Raw genomic sequence first — 23186 nt, 5'->3', positions numbered from 1 at the left:
ACATTGCACGTGTGCACGCAGCAGTGCATGTAACCGGGCAACGCCCTTGAAAGTTCGACGATGTGCACACATGAACAGTGCACCCGCATGCGTCTAACGGCTTCCATGCCAATGGAAAACACTACCGTTAGATATTGGCACTGACGCGCTCAACTCTTATCTCGAGCGCGGCGCCTCATCAAAAATTATTTTAAACATGCGGTGCCACCTTAGTGCATTACTATACCGCTATCGCTATTCACTCACAAGGAAGATACAACCACAAACTATACTTACTGCATCCTGTACTTTCTTCAAAATAAATATATATGTGCGTAAACAGTATATGAAATGCTTGTTTACTTTACAAGTAAATACTAAACTTATTAATAGTAACAGCTACTTCATTAAATGTAAAGTACTCCTTATGAAAATTAACATGAAAGCAACCAAATCTTAAAACCTATAAATTGGGCTTAATTTACGCTCCTAATATACTTAGTTCCACTCAGACTTCAGTAAATAACACATTCATAGAAATACTCCATTCATCAAAATGTAATACTTATCTGCACAGAAGCAGCAAACAAAAGAGAAAGAAGATGGAAGATAGGTTGCTTTTTTGGGACAGTGAGTTATTCATTGTGATATTTCAAGGTTCTATTTTGGAAAGTTTAAAGAAGCTGCTCAGATGGAGTGTATAAAAGATTAATGCATAATGCTAGCCTCCTTTCTTGATATAAAAACAAAAATGGCTTCATTTCCCTACAGAAATCTTGCAGCATACATAATAGTTCAAGTTGTAGAAACAATGTTGTGTGCTTTTCTCCATGAAAGATAGCCAGCACCTTTATTGAGCAGTCACCAGCTACTAATGGAACTATAGAATCTGCCATCATTGTGAAGAAAAACACAGTTCATGCGAGACTCTCCTTAGGCCAAGCTATACAAGTGCTAGTAAACTACTGTAAGTGGGCAAAACTACACAAGTCTTTGACTGACCCTTTTACCATGGAGTGGCTTTTCCCAAATATCACTGACAGGCATCCGAAGCCCCTCTCTCAACATTTTCCAGACCTGCTAATACAGAAAGCATTTTCACAGTGTGAGAGACAAGCAGGGCTTCGAGAGATGGCAGAGTTTCACCATTGTCACTAACTAAACAGCCAAAAAACAATGAAAAGGCTAGGAGGGATTGACGTTTTTAAAATATTCAATTTTGCGTGACAAAATATTTTGAGTACTAATGATTTTTATGCTGAATCGTAGTCATGACCAATGAATTAAGAATATTGCACTTGAAACTATGTTGATTGAGCATTTAGAAGTGTGTTTATTAACGTGTTTTAGTTATGCCACATTTTCTGTTGAGACACCATTTTATTAAAATGGCTGTCATTTGTGAACATCTTTTCAAACTGCTCCTGCTCATTCCCCCTACCAATCGATGTCTCCCTGTGTGTTCCTAATCCATGAAACTCTTTTGAGTTTCTTTAGCGATCTCTAGGGTATCGTAAATAGACCTACCTCATGCATATTAATGAGGTAAGTTGCATTTTCCTACCCTTTAGGGATCACAGCCATCACATGGATGGTGACCTGCTTGGGTCAGCAGACCACCATGTCTGTGATTGCTTTTTAATAAAGCAGTCTTTTTTTTTTATGCATACCGTTTTCATCAATGGAAAATGGGATGCATTTAAAAAGAAGAAAAAAAACTCCTGTTTCATGTTTTAAGAGTAGGCAGTGGTCCTTGGGACATAGCACTTAATGGGCAACAAAAACAAGCTGGACTTGTGCAAAGTGTAAAATTGAAGCTTAACATTTCCTTAATCGTTGCATCATTTATTGAAGTACCCATCTTGGAGTTAATCTAAAAGTACATAAAGGGATGAATAATGGAGTTTTAAGGCAGGGGACAGATAGGAAGAATCAGGGACAGAACAGAGGAACATTGGAAGAGAAGAGAAGACATTATTTCTATGTAGTACAGCACTCTGTTAGTAGGATATTATAATGGTCTATCCCAGGCACAGGCCATGTACAATTGTGACTATTGGGAGCGTGTAGGTCCACAAAATCTATTCACAGCAAACAAACACAATCTGTTTCATGTAGAGAGGTAGAGTACACCGTAAAAGGGCTGCAACGCTTCAGGATTGGAAAATATGTACTCCTCTCCGTTATTCCACACCTTGATCTTTTGCATGATTCCTCATGACTCACTGCCATAAAGCCTAGGTCCAAAAGGCACTTATGGAAGATCTGAGGTTGCTATCTTGTGTGTTGTGTCCAGTGGCTATAGTCTGGAAATAGTAGTACCCTCTTATCTTCCATCTTGAGGGAACTTTCATTGAGGCCAACTTTTTTTTTAATTGTTTTGATTGAATTTTAGAAACAGAGAAACCAATAAGGTACACAGTATTACAGAATACACATATAAAGATAAGACATTAGGATGTGAAAGTTCTTACAGTAAAGACAGTAGGACAGCTTTAGTGTGTATCACAGTTATGTTCGCCTTAACGAGGCTGTGTCATAGAGCTGGAGGGGATGTGGGTGGTTGCGGATGGGTGGAAGGTTATGGCAGCGGGTACTAGTGTGACTGTCAGAGATGGCCTCAGAAGGGCAGCGTGGAGGCCGCTATGTGAGCTGCTCGGGCCGATGCACAGAGATCCAGATAAAAATCTGGGGTCAGCCTGACCTATGTCCTCATTCTAAGAGTGGGATCATGGGTCATTGGGATCGGGGTCCGAGTCCGTGATGTGAATGGGTCGAGCAGTTAAAAGAGCAGCATCTCTCAGCCATGGGTCATGGGGTGGCAGCGCAGGCCTCAGAGAAGGGTCTCCCCGCTGTAAACCCACTTCCTCAGCTTTCGCCCAGCAGTACAATATGCCTTACCTGATCTCTGTGGTTAGTGAGAGGTTTCATCACACCGTAATGTTTTTTTTGCCAGAATAAGGGCAAGAACTAGAATGCATGCTGTGGTTTAATGTTTGCAGGGTCTCTTGGACATGCCCAGAACCTCTGCCTCTCAGAATGCTCTACCAGTTCTGCATGTGACTCACTTGAGCCGTGACAATATAGTTCTGTAGTAAGTCCACAGCAGGGGCACTCTCATAGTATGTATTTCAGAGCTACACCTGGCACACATGTCTAGGGTTCCAAGGGTTTACGCAGGCAAGTTGCGTAGGGGAGAGAGATGTCCTTTGTAGGGTAAAAAACTGGATCTATTTCAAATAGGCATTCTCTGACTCTCCTCGGTATGCCAGCACCTTCTCCTAATGTTTGTCTTGTAGCGGTTTGCCAAGTTCTGTCTCCCATGTATCTCTCAGGGCTGTGGTGTGGATTGCTATGGTCAACTAGGCCCTTAGTGAGCCAGCTAATCTATTTGGGGCTACCACTCATGGTGTACATTGATTGCATGAGTTGCTACATTTTGAGTTTTGTTTCTTCAGCTGCCCACGCAATCCCATGGTCCCTTTCAGTGAGGCGTATAACAAATTGACCCTTGGGGAGCCAATATTGGTCTTTTGGGGTCTGAAATGATGCAAGCTGATTGTTCTGGAATAGGTCGCCGAGCCCAACTTGTTCCCAGGCCAGCAGCTGGCGATGTGGCCTCTACGAGTTTGGAGGCCGAGCATTGGGATGGCAGGTCATTAGACCTGCCATCTTTTGGCATGTTCCCCCTGTCTTTTTGCCTTCTTACCTCGGATTGTGGTTTTACCATGATTGGTACATTTGATTTACTGTAAGTCCCTAGTAAAGTGCACCATGTGTACCTGGGGCCTGTAAATCAAATGCTACTAGTGGGCCTGCAGCACTGATTGTGCCACCCACCTGAGTAGCCTGTAAACATGTCTCGAACCTGCCACTGGAGGGAGGGCGGGATGGATGGAAAGAGAGAGAGGGAGAGAGAGAGAGAGAGAGAGAGAGAGAGAAAAGTTTTAAACTGCCCTCCTGAAAAAACCCACGGCTGACCCCAACGACCTGAAGAACTTCCGCCCCATCTCTCTTCTCCCCTTCCCGGCCTAGGTCATTAAGAAGACCATCAACAAGCAGCTGACCAATTTTCTTGAAGCTAACAACTCGCTCGACCCTTCCCAATCAGGATTTCGAGCCAACCACAGCATGGAAACCGCCCTCATCGCAGTCACCGACGACATCAGAACTCTGATGGACAACGGAGAATCAACCGCCCTCATCCTCCTGGACCTCTCGGCTGCCTTCGACACCGTGTGCCATCGCACCCTAATAACCCGCCTCCGCTCCACTGGAATCCTAGGACAGGCCCTTGACTGGATCATCTCGTTCCTCTCTGACAGAACCCAAAGAGTCTACCTCCCGCCCTTCCGCTCAGAACCCACTGAGATCATCTGCGGCGTACCCCAAGGTTCATCGCTCAGCCCAACCCTCTTCAATATCTACATGAGCCCCCTCGCCGACATCGCTCGCAAACACAACATGAACATCATCTCCTACGCCGACGACACCCAGCTGAAACTCTCCCTCACCAAAGACCCAACCACCGCCAAAATCAACCTACAGGAAGGAATGAAAGACGTCACGGAATGGATGAAGCTCAGCCGCCTGAAGCTGAACTCAGACAAGACGGAAGTCCTCATCCTCGGACAATCCCCGTCCGCCTGGGACGACTCCTGGTGGCCCACGGCTCTGGGCACTGCACCAACCCCCTCAGACCATGCACGCAACCTCGGATTCATCCTGGACCCCCTCCTCACTATGTCCAAGCAAGTCAACGCCGTCTCGTAATCATGCTTCCACACCCTTCGCATGCTCCGAAAAATCTTCTGATGGATCCCCGCCGAAACCAGAAAGACAGTTACCCATGCCCTCGTCACAAGCCGTCTGGACTACGGAAACACCCTGGTACTGTGTTTTACATGTCCTGATAGTGAAATACTGCCAGATGCAGTTTTCACTATTGCAAGGCCTATCTCTCCCATAGATTTAACATTGGGATTGCCTTTAAATTCCTCTTAAATGTAATTCTCCTTTGGCAGCAGATAGAGATGTGGAGTTTGGGGTCTCTGAACTCACAATTTATAAATGCATCTTTTAGTGAAGTTGGTTTTTAAAGTTTGGAAATGCCATTTTTAGAAAGTGGGCATTTTCCTGCTTGACCATTCTGTGCCTGCCTGTGGAATCCATGTCTGTGTAGCTGACAGCTGGGGCCTCTTACATACACTCTAGACAGAAACACAAAAGGAGCTTAGCTGTGCCTTGCATATCCTGATGGGTCTTCCTTGGCTAAGAGTGGTGCGAAGAGCTGACATCTGCACCCGAATAGGGCTAAACCTGCCTGCACAAAGAAGTTTCCCCTTCCTGGCGAGTGTCTGGAACAGATCAGGACAGAACTGAATCTTGTGAGGAGTTAGGATTTGCCTTTGAAGTTCACCTAGTTTGCGGTGAACTTTGTACCACCGCCTTTGGCCTACTGATGACAGTGCGTCAGCAATGACGACGATGCTGCCTGCACTGTGACCTGGAGACACTGCATGTTGCACCGCCCGCTTCAAACCGTAGACCTGGTCTCACTGATGCCGCAGGATGCCGTCACCAAGCTGCTGCTTGCGCGTGACCTGTGGGCACTGCACGTCACATCGCACGCTTCGCGCCACAGCCCTGACGCCAGCAAAGCCAGCGCACCTGACTTTGTCATCCTGGGGTTCGATCTGCAGCGTGTGTGACTTCAAGTGCCCCACGGCCCCTATACAGACCTCCGAACCGCACCGGAGTGACACCGCACTCTGGTGCTCATCACGATGACCGCGATGCCCTACATTTCCAACATACTGTTTACGGGTCTTCCCGGCACTGTAGCTGGCCCGTAGCCCAGCGGTCGGCATGAACTGTTGGATTTGTTGTTCACGACGCCATGATAGCCCCAGACAGAGATATCGACTTCAAGGAACTGTATTTTTAAGTTAATTTCTGCAAAATTCATATCTTTATTGCTGTATGTTGTATTTTGATCTTGTTTTACACAGATACTTATTGGCTAACACTGGTGTGGTGTCCTTTTGTAGTGTTTTCACTGTATTACTGTGTGTTATGTCAAATGCTTTACATATTGCCTTTGAGATAAGCATGACTGCACATGCCAAGCTACATCTGAGTTAGGTATTACCATTGCCCTGACTAGAATGAGGGTGTAAACTGACTGCCAACTGGAGACCCCATTACTAACACAGGTGCATAAGGAGTAAGTGCTTGACGGCTCTGATAGCCTTCACAAGGCAGGAGAGAGTCACCTGGAGAAGAAGGGGGAGATTGTAAGTTGGTTGAGCCTTCTAGTTTGGTAACTAGATGATCTTTCCCCAAGAGAGTGGGGGTCACACCTGTGTCTTCCAGAAAACATTCCAGCAGCCAGTATAAAAGCCATTGTAGTTGCACCGCCAAGTAATAATATTCAAAGTTGGGGGCCCCATTGTCTCCGTGGCCATAGGGAAGGTGAAGCATATGGACTGCCACTTGCCGGCATGAGTTATGCGAAATCAAGTCCTGAGGAGTTTATGGAACTCCTGGAAGAATTTCAGTGGAAGGACAACGGGGAGATTCGCAAAATAGTACAGTAGGTGGGGAAGCATCACCATTTTAGCTATGGCAATGCGACCCGTGATGGACAAGGGAAGAGATCTAAAAAATAGTCAGCTATGATTTGATGGAGGTTACTGCTGCTGTTAAGTTGCCATCTAGTAGGTCCAGCATGGTATGGCATACTCTGATGCCCAGGTAGCAAAAGGAAATGGGTTACCACTGAACAGGATCCTCCCCTAGGTCCAGTACTCGCACTACTGCACTGGGTGTTAGCAAAAAAAAAGTGAAATTTGTTATTACATGTAACCCCGAGACCAGGCCAAACTCTACCAGAAGGGAGAAGACAGGGGTAAGATCAGAAGCGATGGCCTTAAGATAAACAAAACAGCATCTGCATATAGTGAGATTGCACAAGGGCCCCACTCTGCTCCTCCCATGCGAACCCAGGCTGCTAAAGGCTCCATCGCGAGAGGGAGCAACTCTGTCTAGTGCCCTGGATGAACTCAGAGACTCACTCCCATAGCAGATGCAGATTGAAGGGTTCAATGAGGCCTCCTGTGTAGATTAAAATCTTGAAGATCTCTGTCTCAGAGGAATACGGTCGTTGTGGTAGTACCAGCTTCTACTGTCAGACCAGTTCCGCAGGACCTAGAATGGAGTCTGTAAGACCGCTTCATGATATCTTTGTTGCTGTGTTTTTTGGGGATGGCGGGGAGTTCCGACATTCCCAGGACAAAAGTGATAGAATCTATAAAAGAAACATCTGGTATCACTGGCGAAGAACCTAACACCTGAATGTTAGCCACTCTCTGTAGATTTTCAAGCTCCGCCATTTCATTGTTCAGAAGGACTATCACTTTAACCACTATGTACCATAATTTTCTGTGAACTGTATCTGTCCCTCAGGTAGCAGCCCTGGTCTCCAAATGAGAGGACCTTAGCATCCAGGGACTTCACTGAGGCTTCCCCACCAGCCACTTCTATATATTCACTGAGAAAAAAACAAAGGTTAAGGTGATTTCATAGTTAGGTGAAAATGTCAGTTTAAACGTAACATTAAAAAAAATTCACCAGTTATAGTTATTTCAAGTAACTATAACTCACGCCCTGCTGTGCACAGTCTTGTCATCAATTATATTATTTCAGATGTCACCTTTGCTGCTATCAACGATGTCGTAGATCATGGTATGAGTGATTTATTATACGAGGCCATTAGCAGTTAGTGGCGAGGGCGCAAGCTATAGGTACTTAAAATAATTATAACTGGTGAATTTCAGTGTTTTTAAGCTGATATCGTTATGTTTAAAAGAGACGTTTTCACTTAACTATTTAATTTATACTTTTTGTTAGTGAATTTCTAGGTTTTTTTTTAACATAAAGTAGTATTTGTTTACTATATATAGTTATGCATTTGGCCGCGTGTGGTGTGTGGGCGGCTGCAAGGGGTCCTGCTGCTCTTGCAGAAATTTGGAAAAGATTTGGCCCAGGCAGGGTCCCTCTGGGACCTCCCACCACAAGGTCCAGGGGATGAGGATATCCCTAACCTTGTACCCTTATACCCTATGTTTTTACATTTTCAAGACATAGAGACAGAGTCCCCATGTCCTGAAGTGGCAGATGCAACATTCGTCCTCATTTTGCAGCCAGCTAGTGAGAGCGTACTCTTCAGTGGTACTCGCATAAGATTCTCGCTTCAGCAGAATTAGGACTGCTACCAGGTAAAGAGGCCATCTCAGCCAATCGGATTGCTCTATTTAAAGTTGCATGCTCGCTGGACTCCAGCGAGAGTCCTGCAAAACAACTGTCCAGATACACATACATTTCCAAACTGAATTCCTCAAAAACTACTGTACAGAGTCACACAGAATCAGAAAAAGTACACTCTCTGGGACCTAGCTTTATGCCAAATTTGGTGTAATTCCATTCAGCTTTGGTGCTGTTCAAAAATCCCTGTGGAAATTGCATGTGACCCGCCCCCTTTTTTTTGACCCCTGCTTGGTGGATCACCCCAAAGCTTTCAAGGAAGAAGCTGCAGTGGATGGACATTGTTTTGAGGGGGGGTTTTGAGGATTTGTCAAACAGCTCCAAAGTTATTAGCAAACCATAAAAATGATATGTTTGGTAACTAGGTCTTAACTATAACTACACAGTGGTGACTACCACTGTGTAAATTTGGTGTCTGTAGTACCAAGCATTTCATTCTGGCCTTTGGACAGATGGCTCACTGTTTGACCTTCCTGTTCCTCATCCCACAGTGGGCTTTCATATTAGGTGGAAAAAAGTCATGTTTTCCCATTTCTGGGGCCTTAACTGCTATCATCATCATGACACCTTAAGCACTACTGTCAAGCTCCACCAAAGACTTCCTTAAGACATGCCCCTACCCCCTGTGTCTTTGACAGCAGCAAGCTCCCCTGCTCTCGTCTTGCTGAATCCTCGGGAGGGCCCTTTTTCACTGCAGTAGGAGGCAGCACCCAGTCAGACTAATGTCCTTCATAGTTGCAGCTCCGCATCCTAGTATGCAACTCTGCTAGTCCGCCCAGGAGGCAAATGTTCTAATACAGTTCTCTGCGCCACTGATGAGTGGACCTTTGCTTCTTGGAGAACCAGCAACTCACAGTCCGTTCCCTTTAACTTAGAACCACTCTGCATCAACCACAGCCCTTTACAACAAGAACATGACCACTAAGGGCCAGATGTAGGTAGCTGTTTGCATGTCGCAAACTACGAAAAACGTAGTTTGCGCCATGCAAACAGCCTAACACGATGCTCATCCCCAAATTGCGAGTCGGTACCGACTCGCAATTTGGGGATGCGACTCGCAAATAGGAAGGGGTGTTCCCTTCCTATTGGCGACCGCATCGCCATGCTGAGTTGCTTTGTGACCGCGAATGCGGTCGCAAACCAACTCGCAGTTACCACCCACTTGAAGTGGGTGGTAACTCATTCGCAAAAGGGAAGGGGTCCCCATGGGACCCCTTCCCCTTCGTGAATGCCGAAAAAAATGTTTTTTCAGAGCAGGCAGTGGTCCATAGGACCACTGCCTACTCTGAAAAAACGAAACCAAATGGTTTCTGAAGTTTTTTTTTTTTTGCAACTCGTTTTCCTTTAAGGAAAACTAGCTGCAAAAAGAAAAAAAAATGCTTTATTAAAAAAGCAGTCACAGACATGGAGGTCTGCTGTCTCCAGCAGGCCACCATCCCTGTGAGTGCCAGTACTCGCTATGGGGTCGCAAACTGCGACCCACCTCATTAATATTCATGAGGTGGGTCTTTGCGACCCCATAGCGAGTCGCAGAAGGTGTCTGAGACACCTTTCTGCATATGGTTTTGCGAGTTGCAAATTGCGAGTCGCAAAATTTTACTTACCTACATCTGGCCCCAAGTGTCTTCAGTTCAGCAGGCTTGAAGCTCCAGGACAGGCTATCTCTAAGTCTGTCCTGTCGTCCTCTTTTTTTAAATGTGTTTTTTAAAAGAAATCTTACATTTTATGCCAAAAACCTTTCCCTATGCTGGTACTTCATTTATTTAAATGGAGTGATATGGCAAAGTGGCAAGAAATACAATATAACTAGTAGGTGCCTGGTACAAAATGTAGTTCTGATACTTAAACGCAGGTCCTCACTACTTCAAAAACTAATGGCCTGATTTAGTTCTTGCCGGTATTAACACGTTGGCGTTGGGCCTGTGAAGACCGTCAGGTTGGCAGTGTTCCGCCCACCCTATATAGATGTAACAGTCAAGCAGGTGGTGTACTGGTGGCGGTTCGCCATTGGCGGGAGACAACAGTAAGACTCGGTGGACTTCATACAATGGCAGTGGCAATGGAAGGAAGGTAAGTGACACAGACACACTGTCTCTTAGCCATAGCTGCACCCCAGCACTACACAACACATACAATTACCCATTGCCAGTCCCACACACCACAACCCGTACATGCTGAAAACACACATTGACACACATCCATGACACAACATACACACACTATTGACACTGGACCCACACACCACACAACCACAACAAATACCACAACTACACACTCAGCTACACAAACACCCTCACACACCTGCCCTTCTCCCATCCAATCGCATCACATACACGTACTGACTCACACACACAGCTTGCAGCACACCATGACAGGTACATGTCCCCTGACAATGTGCACACATAGACACAGTTGACAGGTGTGAATGTACCGTCATTGTGGTGCCAGCATTTATTTGGCAGTCAATACAGGCGCCATATTGACAGTTTCTTATGTGTGCAATATGTGTCGTGTACCATTGTGTCCCACCCGTGTCTGACCCACTCGTTTACCCAACATATGCATGTCACAGTGATTTAAAATATTACTGTGATGTATATGTCTCCAGTGGTTGCCACCTCCTGTGCAGTGTCCACCCAACATACTCTGGCAATGCGGCCTGCCTGCCTTGTAGTCCGGTGACGGAGGGGTCGTGTTTTCTCCTTGGGTCAGTTTCCTCTTTCCCGACGTCGACTCAGCCGGTGTTTCTTGGTTTTAATGTGGTCTTTCATCTATGGGACCGCCAACATCTAAATACGGTGGGCGGACCGTTGCGGTAGCGGGCGGTTTACAGTTGAAAAGCCGACAGTGGGACTGTTACTGCCAATATCTAAATCTGTCCCTAATTGTAATTTAAGGAATTTGTTGGCATGTTTGTGTACAAGCTTCATTTGAACTTGCTGCATTCCTCACCATCCCTTCGTTTGTTAGTTCTGTGTTCCCCATGCTTAATACTTTTTTCACTAAAAGGAGTGTGGTCTGATATTTCCTTTTAGCACATATGTGCAAAGTTTCATTGGAAACATAGGGGTAGATCAAAGACAAGATGTGGAGGAGCGAGAGAGCGCTGACATTAGAAGGCTATACATCTAAAAAAAATACAGTATAAAGAGCATGGCAGCCAATTTAGCTGATGAATGTAAGGGGTGAAAGAGTGAAGAGAGGACTAATAGACTAATGCAAGTGGACTATAGTGGAATAGCGAGATATGTTGGCAGACCCACATTCAAAAAAATGAAAAGGAAACTTGATGTGTCTGCATTGCAATACAACTTAAAGCCATTAAGTGTAGATAATTTAGTTTAGGTGGATATTATATAGAGAGAAGGGAAGTGAGCCATCCACAGACCCCTACAGCACCCTATAGTGAAGAGGATTGACTGTAGAGACATATATTCTAAGAGATAGCAAAGGAATGCTTGGAGAGACAGGACAAAAGCCAAGCAAACAGAACCTGAAATACCTGAAGAGTGCATGGAGGACATAACAGTAGAACCTGTCAAAAAGCAGCAGAGTGCTCAAGAAGAATCGGAGTAGAACACTGGTTATTATGTTAAGAGTGGAGAAGGAAGTTTGAGAACAATGGGCACACTGTTTCCCTGGATGGATGAGGATGAAAGCCTAATTGACCCAGAGAGCAGAGATTGAGATCAGGAAGGAAAAGAAAAGGCAGGGAAAGAACAAGGCACGCAAAGTTTAGAAAGGACGTAAAAAATATGCCTACATTTAGTGAGCTCATCAGTGCCAAGCAATGGTTTTTAAGTAGGGATAAAATAAACAAAGCTACTAAGTAGTGAAGAAGAGCAGAGAAAATAAGTTTAATCAGTATAGTGCATTGAGAGCCAAAGGATAGATTGTATGCCTGGCCTTTCCAAGAAACAAGAGAATCTTAGATTCTGAGAAAGTAGAGAAAGGATCAAAAGAAGAATACTATGAATCCGGTACAGAGGGAGATGCAAGTGTACATACAGAAGCCAAGAGAAGAGTGGGTAGTGGAAGAGGTGAAAAGGGCACACAGAACCTAGAATTCTTAGAAAAGTCCTTTGCAGAGTGTAAAAAATGTACAACTCAGGAGTGGGATGAGAGAGAAGATGATTGAAAGTGGGAAGCAATTGGAAAAAAATCATGTGCCTGCTCAAAAACAGACGGGGGAAAAAAGGCTAAATTGTGATTTAAATTTTAGTGCATTTGTGACAGTAGCCAACTGGAAGCGAGATAGAGGAACAGGTGTGCAATGTTTGTGCTGGAGGGGTTCAGTATAATGAGTGAAATGTGTAAAGCACAGCGTAATGAATAAGAAAGTGACGACTTGCATGAAGAAGAAAATAAGATTCGATCCAGGAGACCACCTTGCAGTATGTGGGAGAGGAAATCAAAGGAACAAGGTTAATAGACTCCGTAATACTGTGGAATGGAAGCATTGAGATTTTCACCCATTTCATGAAAATCTAGGTTGCCTAAAAGAAAGAGAGCGTGGCCGGAGAAGAGGAAAGTATAATTCAATATTATAAAAAAAATAGATCAGAGATGGCCGATGGGCACATGAGTAATCAGAAAAGAAAGAGGATAGGGTTTGGAAAAAAGTGGGATTTAAAAGACGAAATAGAAGGAAAGTTAGCAGGGGAGCGGGCCCAGTGTGACGAAAAAAAGGAAGCTGGCACCACTACCATGATGGGAGAGGTGGCAGAATGGCACGAAAGAAGATGCAAAGGTGTTGCAGACTATTGCAGTTGTACTGTCCGGGAGAGAGCAACAGGTTTCAGTAATGCACAGACACTGAAGATTAAGGGAGAGACATGCTTTGAAAGTAGTGATATGCATATAGTAGAGTGATGTGACGTTTTAAAGACTGACATAAAAGTAGGAAGAGGAGACCGTGTACGTATTTTAAGTACAAGAAGGAAGAACACAATTGTCTAGATATAGGTGTTTCAACAAGTCACTCTCGAGATAGCTGTAAATAGCACTACTATGCAGCCAAGCGTACTAAATTAAAAGCTTTTACTTGGTTGAATTATTGTATGGATATCAAAGTAGAAAAGTGTTGACGTTTGGAGGAAAATGGTTGCATTTCCAAAATATATTTGAAGCTTATATTTAAGTGATAGATCATGGGGCATTAGAGGGCCTGATTACTAATATTATTTTCTTGGTACCAGGGATATTGCAGCTATGGGCCAGATTTAGATTTTGGCTGATGGATTACTCCATTGCAAATGTGATAGATATCCATTGTGCCTTATTGCAAGTGCATTATGTCCTATGGAACTTGTAATAAGGTAGGTAGGTTATCTGGCTCATTTAACGTGTAACCCATCCTCCAAACTCTAATTCAAGCCTTATGTCTATTATCCATGTAGAGGCATTCTGAGTTGACAAAACCTTTTTTAGGTTGAGCTTAGCAGTGTGCAAGCGCTGCTCCTCGACGTGTTGTAATCTACTCTGTGGGCTTTAACCACGCCCATCACTTTCATTTGTTCCTGGGCCTGTCTTTCAAGATTACCTTGATTTTGTAGGTAAATGCTTTACATTTGTCCCGCCTTGAGGCTGCTTTGTTACGCCTTGCAGACTGACCCTGTTACATGGATTATTGCACGATCGGCCATATACTTTAGTGTGGGTGCACTACTTTTTACTTTTGCTTCACGGATTTATGATGCGTGGCCGTATGTTGTTTCTTCCTCTTCCTTGTTTTCGTCATGCCGCTGTTTCTTTGTGGTGTCCACGAACAAAGGCTGCAAGCTGGAGGAGGGGGGTTATTTATTATTTATTTACATGTTTTTCAAAGGGTTCATATAGCACAAACGTGATCGAAGGCACGCTGAAGTTTCCTGTATCCGGAACTCTATCTGAGGAGCGCTTTACGTAACTATGTAAAGTTTCAAATAGCAGAACCTCGATCTGAGGTGCGCTTTACATGAGTACCACTTACCTACATGTTTAGCAGTTGAAAAATATACAAACAGGAGCGTTTAAAATAGAAATAAACACAGAAATCCTCAAAGCTGCTCACCCAGCACAGCAAGAGGGCCGATACTACAATATTCACTGCACTATGGAAACTCGCCCCATAATGCTTTGCGGGGGCATTTCTTTTTCAAAACATGTTTGCCCATAACTCAGCCTTTGGTACGACAATGGAACCACCACCAAACACTTCAGCACAATACGCTCTTTCTGTCTAGGGCATCTCTGGGTCCCCCACACCAGGTTGGGGGGGACCCCAAAATATTAACCTCTCCCACTATTCAATGTCTTTTTAAGCTCTTTCATGGCTGTAACGTTTGTCTTACAGCTTGGAGTAGTTTGTGTTTTAAGGGTCTTGTTTGTAATAGTATTGCAATAGGCCTGCTAGGCCTGGAAATGTGTAAGGCACTACGTCCTCTAGGGGCTGGATATATGGTTACACTGCATTACATTTTGCAATTCTGTTTTCATGTTGTTATGCCCTCTTCGGGCTGACTATTTGGTTTCATGACTGTTTCTTACAAATGCTATTTTTATTATATTGTCCTCTGAGGGCTGTTTTGAGCATTACAGTCAAGATACAACAATCTTAACAGCATTTGAAAACTCTCCCAATAATGCTTTGCGGGGCATTCCTTTTACAAAACATTTTCGCCCATAATTCACCACATTAACCGCTCTTTCTGTCTAGGTCATCCAACCTAGTGTGATGACCCCAAAATAATAATATTAAAAAATAAATAACTAATGGCAATATTTTAATTTTTGCTGCAGATAGAGGAAGAACGTAAATGGAAGTGCTTTAGTTATATGCAGGGCCACTGGAATTATGTGCCAGAGAGGACCAAATTATGCAGCAGGGTTGATCAATTTATGTGGCAAGAAAAGTCCACTTACGCATTTACAACACAAATAGCTCTAAGCATATGTGAGACCTATTGCATTGCAAGTGCAAGTGTTTGTTTAAATTACTACTGGCAATCCTGTATGATGAACTGAAGGGATCACTGCTGGTAATCTTCCTTATAGTAAAGGTTGAAGAGAAGATTTGTGGACTGTCATATGCATAATATAAAAAATAAACACAAACAGAGGTATTGGTCACCTAGCTGAGCAAGAAAAAATGAAAAGAATGGAGTAGCAAAGTAGCTGGCAGCGTGCCAGGTCCTTGTCTGAAACTCACGGGAACATACAGGTTACTGACTAAGTGCAGGGGGAGGCTGGCCGTCCTAGCTCTCCTGGAGTGAAGGATGTGTTGGCTAGAGAAGGGCAGGATGGCAAGAAGTGATGAGGGTGATGTCAAGGAGTCTGCAGTAATTTTCTCTACAGGTTGTACATAAGGGTATGGATGACTCAATCTGTATTTCACAAAAATTAATCTCTATTTTGCAAATTAACTTTAACAATTTGGGCAAAGATCTTGCCCTTTTGGATTCAAGTGATACCTGCTTGGTTGAAATTAGGTGAGCTTTGAGCATTGAAGATTACTCAGTTGCTATTAATATAAAAAGGCAGTTGAGCTCATACAGCTAGCACAAGAGGCAGCAGGCAGTGATGTGACATTGAGACCTCCTGGTAATTCAATATAAATACTGTCAATATTTAATGCATATGTTCACATGATATTCTACCATACCTAACACTTCTGCAAAATTTGATATGGTGGGCACCTTGGGTAAATACAGGCCCATGGGACATTGTCAGAATTGAACATAATTTCCTCGGAGGCCACACTCGGTCAGTAAACGTTGGGGAGCTGTATGTCCAGAACAGAACTAGTACTCTGCGGAGTCCCAATAAACTTCACTCACTCACCAGTTTTGTTCAGCCAATATGTCGAAACACTCCGTTTGCTGCTGGAAGACTCTGGCATTTAGCTGCAGAAATACACCAGTGACACTGAACTCTACATTAGGTTGTCCACTCAGGACCTATATACTCTTAAAAAGGTCATAAGTAAATTACAAAAGTGGTTGGTTGTAAACTTTCTGAAAATCCAACTAGAAAAGATTGAGTTTCTAGTAATCGCCCGCAAATTCAAGAACAAAATTGACCACAGTCAGACTGCTGAACTTCTACATTTAGGCCTTGTGCCCTTCTCCCCTGCTATAGTGCAATCACTTAGTTTCTCATCAAATTCCACTCACTCAGTGGCAAGCCATGTAGATAACCTTGCTCTATCTGTCAGTTTCTTCCTGGACAGTCCAAATAAAATAAGATTTCTCATGACAAATGACCAGCTGAGGACCGCAGCTTTTGTCGTGATCATCTCTGCAATACCGTCTTCTCTGGCTTCCAACTAATACCCAGTTACACCTAAGATATGCTTCATTCAGAGACTTGCTTAGTCCATGAGAACAAAATATCTAATCATATAAACCCTCACTACCTACCACTGGAGGCATGCATGAAATCCAAATCTGCCATCTAATATTCATGGCTGTCCATTCTGGCAAACCAATCTACTTAGCTGAACATTTCAGGTGGCACGAGAAGCTCCAAAAGCAGGAACTTGCTTCGGCTGGAAAAGCCCAAACTCTACACCTCCTTAGCCCTAAAACAATCAATTTCAGGCTCAGATGCAGCTTCTTGCAACTCTCTTCCCCCCTCAGATAAGATAGGCCCAAACATGTCATCCTTCAGGAAAGCTTTACAAACCCATCTGTTTATGATTCACCCAAGCATCATGAATGCTGTTGCAGAGGCTAGTAATTAAGCTTTGAAGTTTTTATATAAGACTTTTTTTGTCTGCATGTTTGGAAGACCATATTCTCCCATTCACACGTTTCCTCCTCTTCCTCGTCCCCTCTATTCGTTCCCAGATAAGTAAGTGAAGTGGCACCTGCCACCGCTAAGATGCTGATACCACGCTGAATTTGGCATCAGGAATTAGCCTAAGCTCTACAAATGTTACTGAGATGCCTGGTAAATGAAATTACTAAAATTTTGGAAAGATTGGGAAGAATTTGTTAAGACTTCTCCTGAAAGAAGTATGGGAGAACACTGATGTGAAAACATTTCAATACTCTCTCCCGCTACACAGCTGTGATTGTGCTTAAAATATTGCACCAATATATTACTATACAGTAATACATTACAGGATGTCTATCATTTGAAGAGAGTCCCAATTTTTGTTGGATCGCAGTGGCAAAATTGACTTATATTTAATTCTTTTTGCCAGTGCCCAAGTACTCTTGAGTGAATTCCTAGGATACAAAATAAATAAACTAGCAAATGAGAGCAATGTTGTTGCTTTTTAGTTTACTCGTGATTGAAGTTTAGTTGATGTTCCTAGCTACAAAGCAAATGCTCTTAGTACTAGGTTTTGACAATTTTCTGACCTTAGATGAATGCATAGGGAAAATATCCATGATAAATACATGTTATAATCAATGGCACCAAGATGTCCAAATGGACTGCTCTTTCTCCTTGAGACCTGAAAAGAACTGAGAGATTGAAAACACGTATCTTATAGGAGACCAAGTGCAGGAAGAGTAGGAGCATGCAGGAGTGAATCGTAGCATTTTGCAGTGTTTTCAAGAGCCGGATTCGAGGTATTCAATGAAAGATAATGTATGTATGTAGGCCTTTTATATCACCTTGTGGCCCCAAAAATAAACTGTAGATGGGTGGGCCTGAAGTATCCCCATGAGGATTTGATATGAATGGCTTTGGGATATGCATTGATCGTTGGTGGTGTGTTTGTATCTATGTATGTTAATGAGGCTACAATGTGTCATAGATTTATGTTGATTGTCTCATGATGTACCGCAAGCTGAACAGAGAGACAATTGCGAACATTTTGGATGCGTTTATTATTCTGGAGCTCCGAAGGGTGCTGGATGTTCTTTTTTCTTTCATAGTCAATCAGATTGCACTTTTGTCAATGCTTTCTGCATTCCCATGTGGATTAAGGCTCTGAATTACCTCTACTGTGATCGCCATTGCTTCACTATTGAAATCATATGGTTAAAAATGATGTCCAAATATTTTAAGCACAAGGAAATCTAGCTCATGTTTGCAGCACTTTTATTGTGTTTTGTAACTGGAGTACTTAGAAACTCCTTCTAATGCTTAGTTGCCAACAGAAGTCTTTAAAGGTTAAGGAAAATGAAAGGCTTGTGACTTGTATGTGTACTGTATGAAAAGCACGAAGCTCAGCAGATGGTCCCAATGCAGCTTTAGGGAGAAGCAACACTGCAGGACAAGGAACAAGAGGAGGTGGGTACAAAATGTAGTCTCCCGAGGTGCCGTGCAGCACGGAATGGACATATGTAAGCCAGGCATGCAAGCAGGACACAGTTTTGTTAGACTACAGGAGATAATCCATTTAGGCTCACTCTTCTGAGAAATAAACATTTACCATAAAGGAAGAATTGGACTGTGGTATGGTCCTGCGATTCATACCTTCTATGTATATACCAGGCAAACAATTTGTGTTAGCCCAAAAATTGAAAATCGGCCAAAAGAAATACATGTTCATCATTGTGCACATGCCAGGCAAAGAGCACAGCCTGGCAGGATGCATTTAGCAAAATCCATGGTCAGCACTGAACCCATACTCCTTACAACTCGAGTATCCCTCAATTTTGTAATAAAAAAAACTGCACTGGAGCTTCTAGAACATTCTACAGAAATGTCATTAGAGTCACTTTGAGATTGGTTAAGCAAGCAACAGACACCCTTTACAGACGTCAGATCTGCCTGGGGATGCATGCTATATATTTGACATCTACTTGTTCAGGTCAATAATGTCATGAAATTTCTCTCCAGTTGCAGATGATACACACAAAGTGATTCCAGTACTCAGTAACATCCTCACAAACAGGGGTGTTAAAGATGCAGTCAGAACTAGGGTTCATCAAAGTTGTAAACTAGACTTAAGCACTTGGCAAAAAAGTCAGCTTTGTGAACTTTAGAAGCAGTGAAAGTTTTAAAAACCCACAAAAAAGGGACCTGTGAGGCAGTTGGAACATGCATTGTGAGAATAAAGACTAACTTTGAAGTGGGAAGGGGAAAACATGGTAATTTCACATCCATGTGTGATTTAATTGCCTGTGCACCAGCTCTTATTGAGAGCGTTGCCTTATAGGCAAAGCAAGGGACACATCTTTGTTGGATCCTCCCCCAAGTTGGGTTTGTTACATCCACCAGGGTGGAGACCAGGCCCCGGTCCTTCCATGATCATGGATCAACAAGTGTAAGTATCCATCCCTCCTAGTCATCCTGCATTTGAATACAGTGTGTTGCGTGGGCCAACTTCGATATGTATTTTGTACTTCCAGGATGTGCAACTGCCTTGTCTTGCAAGCTGTTTGATATGCGTTTTAGTTATATGAAAACTTTTCTTTTGGCAGGCTGGCTGGAAAGAAAACCATGCAACGTTCATGGACGAACTGAAAAACCTTCACGCTTCAGGACTAACAAGTCTTGGGCAGGCACTGAGATCATCCTTTGATCTCTTAAATTTGAACAGATTAGTGTCTGGAATTGACAATTATGGGCAGGTAAGCATTTTTTGTATGCTTGATTCACTTCTGTTTTGTAAAACATATTTCAGTCCAGGGTAGGTGATGGGCGACTGAGAGAAAAAAAGTAAATTTTAAATGTGTGTAACAGTAGTTTGCAGTAAGACACAACATACTTTGGCACTCATTCTCTGGTTACCGACTGAATCTGGAATTGTTAGAGATGCAGAAACGACCTGGGGTGTTTCTAGAAATGCACTCGCCAGGTCAGACCTGGCATATGTTATTTTTGGGGGGGATTGGGATTACCAATGGAATTCGGTGGGCAAACACACATTTCACCAGTAATTACCCTGTTTACTATAGGGCAATTCTTCATTCTGTGTCAGTTCTGAAGTTACCCAAGCTATTGGTATTTTTTGGTGCAAAGTTACTGCATAGAATTTAGCAGTGCATTCGGAATTAAAGCCTAAGTGTGGGCCACTATAAGTGGCTGTACCAGCTAGTTTATCCAGCACCAACATGAATGGGTAGGCTCCATTCCTTTATACTGTTGCCATTGCTGCACTACTTCCTTGAGCTACTGTTACTGTTGTGATCAGCTAGCAACAGCACCGGGCAAGGTCAGGAGTTTTGTCGTTGCAGGCACCTTACCTATAACGGAGAGCCCTGGAGTGCTCCATGTGCAACAACCGGATGGACATTGTGCATAGTCCTAGAGTAAGGGTCATCGGCACCACCATTTGGCAGAGACCGTTGTAGTAAAGTTGCGTGGAGAAAGAGAGGAGACCTAATGGGTCGTAAGTCTAGAACACCAGTAGAAACAAGTACGGGCCTCAAAACTGTTGAAGACTAGCAGACAGAACTTTAAAAATGGAACAGAAGCAGGGCTTATCTAATATCACCTTGTGGGAATGGCTGCCTCTTGCTGCGTTCCTCCCACCCCACCTCGCCACTACAACTACCTCTCTTCTGCCACGATGCTTCAAACAATCAAATAGTTTTTAACTTGTGTCTATTGTAACTTCATACTGCTGGGGGTCGCGATATTTCAATCCAAAAGTTCTTACCCGTTTTGCTAGTGTTACAACTAGAGTTAAAACAGGTTAACAGTCTAATTGTTTTCTCTTTCTGTCCTTTAAGGGGCGTAATCCCTTTTTTTTAGAGCCGTCCATTTTAATTACAATCACTGATGGAAACAAACTTACATCCACTGCAGGTGTACAAGAAGAGGTAAGAGAGATATTTGCGGTGCAGTATTTCAGTTGAAAAGAACAGCAGAGTATGAAGATGTTACCAGCATGCATGTCCTTGGATTGTTACAATTTGTCTGTCGTTGCTTTGGAAATCTGGCATACCTGAATTCAAGGGATAAAATACTCCATGGACTGGGAGATTCATTTGACTAGGTTTACAGCCGAAGACTCATGCAGGTGCAGGGTTGTGCAGCCTGATTCCCAATATTGGAGACATCTACAGGTTTTCAGGCAACTATCAGCAGCAGGAATGCATTAGAAAGTGAGCAACGCGCTACAGATAAACAGCGTGACATAACAGAGCATTGTGATTAGGATTTACTCTCGGGCAACCATGCTTCCTTTCTTAAGGCATCTTACACCTACTAGAGTAGGGTGATAGCTGCTGGTTTTAAAATGTCCATTTACTATCTAAAAGCCAAACCCATGACATTTTGCCTAGTGATTAACACTGGAATCTCTAGGTGAGTGCCCATTCTTAACCCCACCTATTTCATTAATTTGACTGCGTAATTAAGCTCCCTATTAATCTGGATAATTTACATAATTGTAGGTGCTACCGACAGGAAACATCCTCAGTCCTGATGATGACCCTCTAATGATTTATGTCTTTTAACTGGGTCGAAACGTCGACAACAAATCAAATGTGGATTGTAGATTGAAAATATCCTGTGACTTCAGGGCTTCTTGGATTGACGGAGCCTTTAGAAGTCCATATTGTTCTTAACCACCTTCTGTATTTATTGTATATATCACTATCACTGTCCTTCGCAATATTCACTTTCACTGTGTTTTAACATAGGAGCACCTACTACTACAGATATCGTATAAAGAACATGTACAATACATGCTGTGATTTTTTTTTTAACAAAGTAAAAAAGAATAAAGTATAATTAATATAACAGGGATAGTATTTATGGAATTGTCATCTAGACAGTTTACCGTGGAAGTCTAGGATTACTTCCCCCTTGTATTGACCTTTTATAATTTTGTTATTGCCCTGGTCAAAAGGGGTTAGAGGGCTTTGCCTCATTGCTTTAAACTGGAATCAATATGACAGCATGCTCGCCGTACAGGTACTGACGTGTATAGCGCGATAACCAGGCAAACACGTCAGCGACTCCAGGACACTTGACTTGAGTGATGTGTCAATGCAATGCTACACTCTGATTGGCCCGGTAACGAGTAAGCCGATCCCAATTGGTGCCGCCGTGCACACAATACAGCATACAAGAGAAACTGTGGATCTTTTATTCTGCAAGATTGTTAGCCCTGTACAGCAGCCGTAGTCCTTCTTGGACAGCTGAACGATTCACAACGATAATCCAGCAACGCCGTGGTTACTGCTGTTGGTGGGCTCCTGTTGCTCAGAGAAGAGCAAAAACCATCTTTGTCACCAAATGTGTAGTGGATGAATCAGGAATAAATGAAGCAAATCCAATGTAAAGGAAGATCCACAACGTAGTTTATTCTCTCTTAAATTCAGTCAAATAGCCCATCCTCCAGCGTACCTCCAATTCTGCTGTCCTGCAACTGACTGGCCAAACTGGAAACCATAAGTCAGCACACAAGAGAACAGAACTTGGAACAACGCTCAGAAGACGCACAAATACAAATGATGCAAGACATAGAATTAGTGGCACCTACATATAACAAAGCACGGTAACAAGCGTGTGCGCATCCTATACAACAAATACAACTTGTAGATACAAAATATCATAGGAGTCAGCACTGAAGGAGCAAATCTGAAAACTGTCTGAGACAATGTTTTGATTAAAGACAAGTGGCCCATCCTTCATGTTTAAGAGGCTTACTACGGTTATGGCAACACTTGCCCTTGGATGCTTAATAATGGATATTAAAACATTGGAATGTTGGGTGCTCCATTGGAATGTTGGGAGCTCCATTGAAAACAATGGAGTGCTCCAGGCTTCCAATGGCTGGTAGGAGCCTTGCGCTCCAACATTCCAAATTTGGTCATAGCTGTTGCTGTGAACAAAGGCTTCACAGAGCCTGAAGGGATTTTAATTCCCTTGGGCTGCATGAGACCTTTGTTATATGTATTAGAACATTTTGCCCTGTAGTGGCAGAACTTTTTGATAACCTTATAGTCCTCTGTAGCTGAGCTATACAGCATTAAAGTCCTGCTCCC

At 43.3% G+C, this 23186-nt stretch overlaps 1 protein-coding gene across 1 annotated transcript in view; it reads left to right on the top strand.

Annotated features, from left to right (window-relative positions):
- Positions 1 to 23186, top strand: part of LOC138263749 (integrator complex subunit 6-like) — a 191281-nt gene that overhangs the window by 29816 nt on the left and 138279 nt on the right. Inside the window, exons 3-4 of the mRNA XM_069212486.1 lie at positions 19668 to 19817; positions 20922 to 21011. Of these exons, the coding sequence (XP_069068587.1) occupies positions 19668 to 19817; positions 20922 to 21011 (240 nt within the window). The remainder of the gene's footprint in view (positions 1 to 19667; positions 19818 to 20921; positions 21012 to 23186) is intronic.

The sequence above is a fragment of the Pleurodeles waltl genome, chromosome 2_1 (assembly GCF_031143425.1).
Source record: "Pleurodeles waltl isolate 20211129_DDA chromosome 2_1, aPleWal1.hap1.20221129, whole genome shotgun sequence".
NCBI lineage: Eukaryota > Metazoa > Chordata > Amphibia > Caudata > Salamandridae > Pleurodeles > Pleurodeles waltl.
Note: the sequence above shows the minus strand (reverse complement) of the source record. Positions and strands in the feature narration are given on the sequence as shown.